Here is an 11,123-nt window from a genome sequence, read left to right as displayed (position 1 = left end):
TGAATTGTGTGTTAAAACGTCGTAATCGAAAAGAAAATGAGATTATCTACAAATGTGTCATGATGTGACTATATCCAAATCTATATGCTCTAAAACTCATTAAGAGATATAAACCATGACATACATTCTCTATGTGTCAGCCATTAACAGTATTATGTATAACTCGACTTGATACTACTGTCTTTTTACTGTTTTTTTCAAGAAAATAATTCACTGGCCCACGAGCGTCATAACTTTAAAATATTTTATTATTTTTTTTTTTCAAAATACTTTATTATTCTTGATAGAAGGAAAACTGTTTTTATATTTTAAAAAAAAAACTATTTTTATTACTTGGAAATAGTAGTGAAAAAGATTTTTCCTCCATTTTCGGACACACTAAAACAAAAGAACTGAAACCACTTTCAAACACCAATTTCTTTTTAAAATTGACTTTTAATGGGAAAAAAAAAATTTGGTGAGATAGCTGAATTCTTGTTTGACATGATATTTTATCTTTACATTTATGTATAAAAAATCTCTCTAATATAAAAAAAAACATTCAAAATTGTTCTTATATGATGTACATATTATACTTTTTTTTTTCGTTTTGCTTTTTTCCTTAACATTTCAAATTAAATTACAGTCCTTCTATAAATTTTAAAATTATCAATTTAAACTTTCTTTTAAAAAATTAATGATATTATTTATATTTGAATATGAATCAAAATAATTAAAAAATAATAATTTATACACATTCACTGTATAACACAGATGCACTAGTGATATATTTAATATATTCATATAATAATAAAAACATGCTTAGCTATAACTGAAGATGACTTGCATGAAATACAGTGAAATATAATATAATAATATAATAAAAACATGCTTAGCTATAACTGATGTGGACTTGCATTAATTACTGTCAAATATTTAATATTATCTGAATTTAATTAAAAACTTCTCCAAACATCAACCTACACGTTTGGTAGGATGAACCTGTCAAATTCATATTGCTGCCTCCTCCATTTATCCTAGCTCCTGTTTATTATTTATTATTTTTTAGAGTTGAAATATTAATCAATAAAAAAAAGTTTGAAAATAATTTGTTGCCCATAACGTGTCTAATTTGGGTTTTAATTTATTATTATTTTTTAAAAATTTGATTCTGATACATTAATTTATAATTTTCATCTATTCTAGTTCAATTATTGACGTGATATCAAAAAAGTCAATTTTTTTTTAGTGTGAATTAACATTTTCTGATGTAACATCTAACAGATTTATATTATATTTGTTATGGAATATTTGTTAATAATGAAAGATTATAATAATTGTAATCATTAAAAAGCATATTAAATGAAAATATAAATAAAATTCAAATTCCATTTAATAGCTTTATAAGAAATCAAATCGGACCCATCTTAGTAAGTACGTAAAATAAATCAAGTAGAACTAATAAGTTAACATGAAGCCCTTGTATGCCAGGTTTCACTGATTGTTCTTTTTAAATTATTCATTTCAGGCTTAAAAAAATAAAAAAAATAATTTTTTTTATAAAAAAATCACAATAATATTATCCAAATTTAAATTATAATATCATTCATAATCTAAAATGTTATAATAACACAAATAAATTTAAAATTGGTAAATATTATTTAAACAATTATGCTAACTAATTTTCAAAAACCTTTTAATTTAAAGTTCAACTATAAATATCTTTATTTATTTATAATATTTATTTTTTACGCAAGTTATATAAAACAAACGATGAATTATACATAAAAACCAAAGTAATTAATGCATCGTGATAGAAGCACTAGTTGTTTGCTTAAAAAATATGTACAAGTTATTTATTAATGACCAGACATTCATATATTTCACCTTTTTTCCCCAAAAAAGTCACCCTTTAAAAAAATCAATAAAAGAAAAATAAATAAAAAGGACAACATAAATCTAATGTGAGACGATCTCACGAATTTATATCTGTGAGACGAGTTTATCCGTTGCACATTTACAAATAAAAGTGTTTACTTTTGGGATAAAAATAGTTTTTCATTGACTGGGTTGGGTTAAAGATTCACTTCATAAATTTGATCCGTGAGATAGTTTGATAGTAGTGTTTTTTAAAGGAACACTACAAACTTAAAAAAAATTAAAATCACAAAAACTATATTTAAATATACAAAACACTCATCCTTAAAAAAAATTAAAAGATCAATAAATAAATAAACTTGATTGAAAAATAAAAAAAATAATAAATGTTAATTATTATTAGAAAAATATTATAAGTACATTCGATATTACTTCATCAAACCCTACGGTGCATATTGAGGCAAGCCTCAATTGTGTAATTATTAGATAATTAGCATATCGATATATGCATTGTGTATTTGTATATATATATTTTTTATTAATTTAATTTATTTTAAATAAAGATAACTTTAAAATGATAAAAATAATTAATTATCATATTATAACCTGGAATAATTATATTTAAATAAGATTATATCAAAATACTAACAATTAATTATGGACTAAATTGCATCTTCAAATTTAAAAAATAAAAAATAGAAAAGCTAAACTGCAAAATTAAAATATGAATTAAAAAAAAAAATTCTAAAATAGATCAAGACAATAAATTTTGTCTTTTTATGTTTAAATTTTAAAATAAAAATATTATTAAATTAATATTTTTTCTGGTTTATTTGGTCACCATGTGAAAAGACATGTGACAGCCCTTATCATCTGTTCACCTGCACATAATTTATAAAAAAACATCACAAATTATACGATTCAAGAACAATCACGCCCAATTCAACGCTATAAAATCCTGTGCTCTAGCTCTACTTTCTCACAGATCCTTTTTCGTCATTGAATCTCCGTTGTTTTTAGTTTTTTCATCTTCCTGGCTCCTCCAAATTTAGAACTTCACAGCAGGAAGATTGGAAAAGAAATAAGGATTTATTTGCTCTAATGGGTACCCTTTCTCGTTGTCATGTTGATTCTGTGAATGAACGTAGCAGATTCCCAGATATATTGCTGCAGGGATCGTCGAATCAGCCCTGGTCGAATTTGAATCCATGCCAAGGGATTCAGGCTTCGTCCCACGATGTTGTCGACGGGAATAGTACCTGCGAAGGTGAAGTCCCAGTGGCGTGTGATTACTTCGATGGAGTGTATGAGTACATAAAGCAGATGTTGATGGAGGAAGATGATTTGGAGCACAGGCCTTGCATGTTTCAAGATTGTTCGGCTCTTCAAGCTGCGGAGAAATACTTCTACGATGCTCTGAGTAATAAAGATTCGGAATCGAACAGCAGCCCTCCCCAATATGGTGTTGATAATTATCAAGATGTAGTCAATCTTGGGTTCGGAACACCAGCCTCAGGTTTTGGGCAGTGGTCCCTTGATGACCAGCGGATGTGTGGTGAGGACCTGGGTAATTGTGATGGGGTTTTGGATTCTTCTTCTTTGGGTCCTTTTCATGCTCAAATTAAAGATTCCATCAATCTTGATCGTGGGTTGAATGACAAAAATGTCGAGGATTCGCAGAGCAAGAAAAAACATGGTCGAGGAGACGACAACGGTGATAATTTGGAGGGTCGAAGTAGCAAGCTGTCGGCGAGCTGTGAAGATGACACGGAAGCGATGGATCAGTACGATAAGGCGTTTCTTTGTCATCAAATGAACCCGGGATTCTACGACAAACCTCGGGTTTCCAAGTATGAAGAAACTTCAGAAGATGAAATCGACACCAAGTATAGCAAGAAACCAGAGTTGAAGAGGGGAAGGCCTAAAGGCAGCACCAAGAACAAACCAAACCCACCAGCGAAACCGAACGCTGTGAAAGAAGCGGTTGATCTTCGGACACTGCTAACACGTTGTGCCACCGCGATGTCGAATTTCAACACGGCAACCGCGCAAGAACTGCTTATGAAGATCAGGCGACACTCTTCTCCAAGTGGTGATGCAAATGAGAGATTGGCTCATTGCTTTGCTAATGCTCTGGAGGCAAGAGTTGCAAGCACTGGTTCCATGTTATACACTGCAATTTCTTCGAAAAGGATAACGGCTTCTGATTTGCTAAAATCTTATCGAACATATGTGACAGCATGCCCTTTTAAGCGAATGTCGAATGTATTTGCAAACAAGACAATAGCAGGCTATAGTTTGGATTCAAACAAGATTCACATCATCGATTTTGGGATCTTGTATGGTTTCCAGTGGCCCTGTATAATCCAGGGCCTCTCACTGAGGCCCGGCGGTCCTCCTCTACTGAAAATTACAGGGATTGATTTTCCTCAGCCAGGATTCAAGCCTGCGGAGCGAGTTGAGCAAACGGGTCGTCGCTTAATGAGTTATTGCAAGAGATTTAATGTCCCTTTTGAGTACAATGTGGTAGCCAAGAAATGGGATGAGATTAACATAGACGATCTCAAGATTGAAACCGATGAGATGGTGGTGGTGAATTCCTTGTACCGGCTACGGCACGTGCCAGATGAGTCCGCTGGATTGAACAGCCCTCGAGATGCGATCCTAAAGTTCATCAAGACGATCAAGCCCGCACTTTTTGTCCATGGAGTTGTAAATGGGACTTACAACACCCCATTCTTCGCTTCGAGATTCAAGGAGGCATTATTCCATTACTCCTCCATTTTCGACATGCTTGAGGCAACGATCCCACGGGAGGACCAAGACCGGTTGTTGTATGAGAGGGAGGTTTTCGGAAGAGATGTTATGAATGTCGTGGCATGTGAAGGCGCAGAACGAGTTGAAAGGCCGGAGTCATACAAACAATGGCACGTGAGGAATCTGAGGGCCGGATTCAGGCAGATACCGTTGAATCCGGATATTATAAAAGAAATCAAGACGAAAGTGAGGAAAGGGTACCATATGGACTTCATGGTGGAAGAAGACAGTGGATGGATGCTGCAAGGATGGAAAGGAAGAGTCATGTATGCTTTGTCCTGTTGGAAACCCTCAGAAGAATAGAGTGGCAGCCAAGATTTTAGCAGCAGAACAAGTTCTGTGTATTAGGGGTTGGATTGATAAAATAGTTGATCAGTATTTGCTGCATTTTTCTGTCATGAAATCCAGTTTTGCTTTATCAAATTTAAATTAACAACTCATATAATTAATTATCCGTGTTGATGTACAACATTGCTATTGATAGCTACGCTTTGTTTTTTTTTTTTTCTATTCGTTTCTAATACAATTAGTGAAGAAATCGAAAAGATTCTTCAACGTTAATAAACTAATGAATATCAATCACTCAGCTTCATTTCAAATACATCGTATCTAAACAGATTGACAAGAGATAAACTTGACACAAACAATCAAATTGATTTCAAATACTTCCATTATGTGCACCCTAAATACTTCCATTATGTGCACCCTAATAGAATTGTCTGAAATTAAATTAGTTTCCATTCAAGTGCAACACTGCAACCTAATAGAACTGTCCGAAATTAAAACCGTTTCAGGTCTAGTTTTAATTGTTTAAAATTTACGAAAAATAAATTTTTTTCTTAAATAAGAAATTCTCATTCAAAATGCCACATAAATAAAATGATAGAACACATATTTGAAATTGTAAACAACTTGCAATAAGTATTTGTTTAAAACATCATAAAGTAAATTCCTAAAATAAACAGAGTAAATGAAACAACATGCATAAAAATCCTTGAAAACTAAGACAGTCATCGGGTTAGTCCATTGCACAGTCTGAGCCATCTCACTGGTCCCTGCCTCTCGTCTTCTCATACTTGTTCTCACCTGTATCTTAATCATGACCATTGAACTTATTACCAAGTGACTAAATAACTCATGGCTTTCTAGAACACTCGAGACTTGACTAAGATAAACATCATAAACAACCCATGACATCGAACCCCGAAAAAATTCCTAATATGAAATATAAATATTTTCCCAAGCCATGAGAGGCACGGACCCCATTAAACAATGAATCAATGATTCCTATTCAAGCTACGTAACGTCTAATCTATTTCCCATTAAGCTTGTACATAACGACGATACTATTATCCATATGAAGCAATAGCACCTAAAATCGAAGCTTGAAGATACCTGAACTAGCGCCTAGGCGGTGAGGAGGAGCGCTGCAGCTCCTGTCCAACGCCTAGGCGCAGAGGAGTAGCACTGCGGCGCTGCTCTGCACGAACCAGTAGCACTGTGGCGCTAGCCCTGCGTGAACCAAACCCCAAAATGTCATCTTCTACCATTTGCATCCTTATGACTCCTAATGCATCCTCACCCTTACTGACTCGAAACGACACGCCAAAAACTGTATGATCACCCCATTCGACACACCTAAACGCAACAATGACCACTCGGTGATTACCAACGAAGCCTGCAATCAAATAACTCAAGAAACATGAAGAACACTTTTCAAAACGTCGCAGTTTGAGCCGTCACACGAGAATGATCATAACTCACTCGTTTCTCGTCCAAAAATTACGAATTTACTGTTGAATCGAAGGTATTGAAGAGTACTACATATTTTATAAGTTGAAAGTTTTCCAAGAAAGTCGAGTAAAAATTCACAGTACTCGAAATGACAGCAGACTCGGTTTTGAGATATAAATTTTGATTCAAAAATGTTTCAAACATTTTTGCTCAAACTTTTGCATAACATACACAGATTATTCATACAATATTAAAAAAATATATATTATGACAAGATCGATGCGAAAACGAAATATTATACATGCCTTGATGATTAAATGTTTGAAGGTGACGAATACTGACACGGTTGATCGCGGGAGATGACTGGGAGACTATGCTACACGATTTTTGCTCGAAAACCAACGTAAATCTCCGAAAATTTTGCAAGGGGAAAGGTGGCTGCTGAACGAACCTCAAGAACTCTAGGTTTTCTCTAAAAATATGAAATGAAATAAAAGAGAATTGTGTATGTGAGTGTGTGTAGCCGATTAGTGTGTGTGTAGGTGTGTGTAACGTGTGTGTGTTGTTAATTAGGAGAAATATTGCTTAATATATTAATTAACATGTTAATTAAATTACTAACCCAATACTAACTTTACTACAATCCCCTAATTAAAAAATTGAAATACACATATCATAAACTTGATAATTTTAAAATCTTAAAATCACCTAATGAATTAAATTAGACTTTAAAATGCTTAAAATTTCATAAATCTTTTAAATACCAAATTTTCTTGACTTGAAATAAAATACCAAATTTTCATAAATCGCCTAAATCAACACAGGTCTCTTTTTCCGACCCCACATCGAATATTCGCCTGAAACATACAACTCAAGAAAATATTTTAACATGCATCAATTAAACATATAATAATTTAAAAAAATGCAAAGATCATAAATCATGCACCGCTAGAATCATTTAAAAATTTATATAAATAATTTAACAATTTAAATAAATGCATGGGTTTTACGTGTACTGATTTTGGGTTATACAATTCCTCCCCACTTAAATAAATTTCGTTCTCGAAATTAAATTTTACCAAACAACTTCGGGTAGCGACTTCTCATATCTGCTTCGGCCTCCCAAGTGGCCTCCTCCATTGATTGATTCAGCCACTTGACTTTGACCAACTTGGTCACTCTGTTCCGAAGTCTCCGCTCATGTCTGTCTAGAATTCGGATAGGTCTTTCCTCATATGATAGATCTGGAGCAAGCTGCAACGGCTCGTAGCTAAAATCATGCGAAGGATTTGACATATACTTCTTCAGCATCGAAACATGGAATACATTGTGTACTCCAGCTAAATTCAGTTGTAGAGCTACACGATAAGCAAGTGTCCCAATTCTGTCAAGAATTTCGAACTATCCAATAAATCTTGGACTCAGTTTGCCTCTCTTTACAAACCTCATAACACCCTTCATAGGTGCTATCTTCATGAAAACATGATCTCCTACGGCGAATTCGAGATCCCTTCTCCTTTTGTCAGCACAACTCTTTCGGCAACAGAAGAATGGATTGTTGGCGGTACTGATGCTCCCCTAGTCCAAGAATATGTGCTTCCTGATCTTGAAAAGTTCTTTGTTGAACATCGAAAAGAAATGAGAGCAATCTTGTCTGCTGATCCGGAACTAAATATACATGTGACTGCAAATATTGTTCAAATGCCTACTGGACCAGAACTTCCCATTCATCCAAATACTGATCTGGTCCTACATTCCGAGAATCCAGTTGACACGTCCTTTTAACAATATGTACGTGTTGCTCGCTTAACTGGGATTAGAGAACGCATGGACGTAGCATCTCCAGCTTATGATAATAAAACTACCCTAGAAATTGAGATGAAGGATGTTAAGCGCAGCTGGAACAAATCATTGAAGTCGTCCAGGGCATTACTTTTGAGCAAGCTGCTGCTAAATCTGCTTTCGACTTATTCAAAGATCGTCTGGCTAAACATATTTTGTCTATTTGTGAAGATGTAACTAAGATGAGCTTTCAGATTTCTGGGCTCAAATCCAATTTGTCAAAACTCAATTAAATGTCATACTAGCTTAGACTTATATTTCATCTTCTCTATTGCCCAAAGAGACTCTCTTTGTTCACTCGATTCCAAATTCGACGCTCTAGATGCTAAGCTTAATGATCAATCTCAATCTATTCAGACTTTGGACAACCGAGTCGGTAACTTTTCTGAGAACTTATTTCAACGTATTCTTTTGAGTCAAAACCAGTGCTGCCAAAAAAAAAGTGAAGAAGAGGCAAGAAAAAGGAACAAACTGCACAAGCTAAAGTTGAAAATGAAGATGAAGAAATCAATGATGAGGAATAGGCTGAAAATCATTATTTTATTATTATTTTCTTTAGTTTGCTACATTTACTCTATCTATTGTTATGAGCTTGATGTTCTCACTTTTCTTATTCTTGCTCTTATCTTATTTTTATATGTTTTTATAATCTTTTAGGTTTTGGCATCACCATAAAAGAGAAAAGTGTCCTTATTTAATGTGTTCGTTTTGTACAATATTGTACTTCATTTAATGTCATTAAATGAATCGTACACGATCATTTATTACTCACTATAACAAAGTTTATTCTTTGATTCATGTACTCTTAAACATGTAAAAGGGTCATTCTTAATTTGAACGTTAAAGATCAGTTATATAAAGGCTCCTTGGGAATTCACAAAAGAAGATCTCCAACTCTGAATTTACTCTGAATCATCTTTCAACAATACTCAAGACTTTCAAAGCCTCAAAAACCAACACACGTTTTAAAGTCTTATTAGATTCAGAAGATCACTTGTGATATCTTTACTCACACTCCTTCATTATTTTAACATACTGTAAAGTGTGAAACATTTGTAATATGAGGAAATAGTATTTCTCATAATTAAATTTCTTAAAGTGATTTCACTAAGAGTTTCAGTAGACAAATGTAAGACATGTTGAAGTGAATAAGTATGTACGAATCAAAGTCTTTCAGTGATATCTTTTGAAAACAAAAAAAGAACAGATGTAGAAATTTTTTGTCATTTGACTCTTTTATTTTTTTTAATTTCATTATATGTTCGAGAAACCAAGGTGATTTTGGCTTAAAACAATACAAATATATATATATATATATATATATATATATATATATATATATATATATATATATATATGATGATGATGATGATCCCGTGATAGTTTCTAGTTGGTCTCGAAGGAAAATTCAAGTGTAATTTAAGTTTTCCAATGCAAATTAAATATCCAAAATATTGGGGAAAAAGACATATACAAACATCGGCGTGCACGTCGCACGTAGCTAACATTACATAAAACGATAAATCTAAATGTCTGCCCAAAATAATTAAATAAATCCATTGTACATAAATAGACAGTGGGCCACATGGGTGGGTACTCGATCGTATCAACAGGTGCGTGGATAGCTACCCGAGGTAAATCCATGATCATTTATATATGTTTTTGAATTTCAGTTAAAATATGTTATCTTTGTTTTTCTTTATAATTTTAATTTATTTTTTCTCATGGTGCTCACGTGCATATTGATATATTCATGTCGTGCCTAGTGACACATAGACGACGTTCTCATAGAAAATAGGTAAAACTGCAAAATAAATTATAAAAACTTTTAAAAAAAACGAAATATAGATGGCCAAATGTCAATTTTGGCAACATATATGATCAAAATAAACATTGAGATAAATTTAGATAATAGAGGATGTTCAAAACAATTTTTCCTTTGTTTATTTAAAATGCTAAAACTCTACCATCTGACTTTTAATTTTAAAACAAAAGAATAAAGAATAAAGATTCCAAACATTATTGATTTCGATGGCGTTAAAGTAATGGAAAAATTGACAACCAGAAAGAAAATAAACTTTTATAAAAATTTAATGAATTTTCAAATAGATAATGATTATAGCCAGGGGTGGTATACCGTATCTTATCATATCGAAATTAAGTAACCATATATTGGACCGATAATTACAATATAAGCGAGATTTATACCGAAATTTTCGATATATTGTTTGGTACATATAACTATCATACCGATTTTACCGAATTTGTACGGTTTATTGAGATTTCGTTATGATATCGGTATATACCTTTTTATACAAAAAAAACTATACATTTTTAAAATCTTATAAATTTTTTTAAAAATATTATATATTTTAAAAATTTATATATTTTTTCGGTATTCCGATATATACCAAAATTTTCAAATTTCATATCGTTACCGTACTGTACCAAAAATTCGATATTTTTCGAAACCATAATCTTGATATAAAAACAAAACCCTAATTCTCAATCATTTGGGGTCCAGTAGAGAAGTACCGAAAATATTTTTTAAATGCGGAAGAAATCTACCGATTAAGTGAATTAGCAAGGCAAAACAGAAGGTTAAGAACATCAAGATCCAAACGGCTAGACAAGTAAGTAGGGCATAAATATTATTTTAGAGTAAAAAAATATTTATGAAAATATTTTTAAAATACCAACATTAATAAACTAAAAGTGTGTTAGAACATTTTAAGTTTTGGTGATTTAACATGACCGCTGATCCAACAGATATTTATAGAGCCTAACCTAACTGAATTCAAAAAGAAAACTTGAATATTAGTAGAATGAATTTTTCTAAGGAGACTAACTATGGAACCGGGCGGATAAAGTTT

The 11,123-nt window shown here is 32.5% G+C and overlaps 1 protein-coding gene across 1 annotated transcript; it reads left to right on the top strand.

Moving 5' to 3' along the window:
• Positions 1-2,692: 2,692 nt before the first annotated feature.
• Positions 2,693-5,174, top strand: LOC140830987 (scarecrow-like protein 30). The gene has a single exon (XM_073194617.1). It carries the CDS (start codon positions 2,959-2,961, stop codon positions 4,975-4,977), a length of 2,019 nt encoding a protein of 672 aa, XP_073050718.1. The 5' UTR covers positions 2,693-2,958; the 3' UTR covers positions 4,978-5,174.
• The last annotated feature ends 5,949 nt before the right edge of the window (positions 5,175-11,123 follow it).

Source organism: Primulina eburnea, chromosome 4 (assembly GCF_022965805.1).
Source record: "Primulina eburnea isolate SZY01 chromosome 4, ASM2296580v1, whole genome shotgun sequence".
Lineage (NCBI taxonomy): Eukaryota > Viridiplantae > Streptophyta > Magnoliopsida > Lamiales > Gesneriaceae > Primulina > Primulina eburnea.
This window is presented reverse-complemented; position numbering and strand designations above follow the sequence as displayed.

Excerpts from the sequence above, each read along its gene's own strand:
- LOC140830987 (XM_073194617.1), top strand. The coding sequence starts at position 2,959 with ATGGGTACCCTTTCTCGTTGTCATGTTGATTCTGTGAATGAACGTAGC.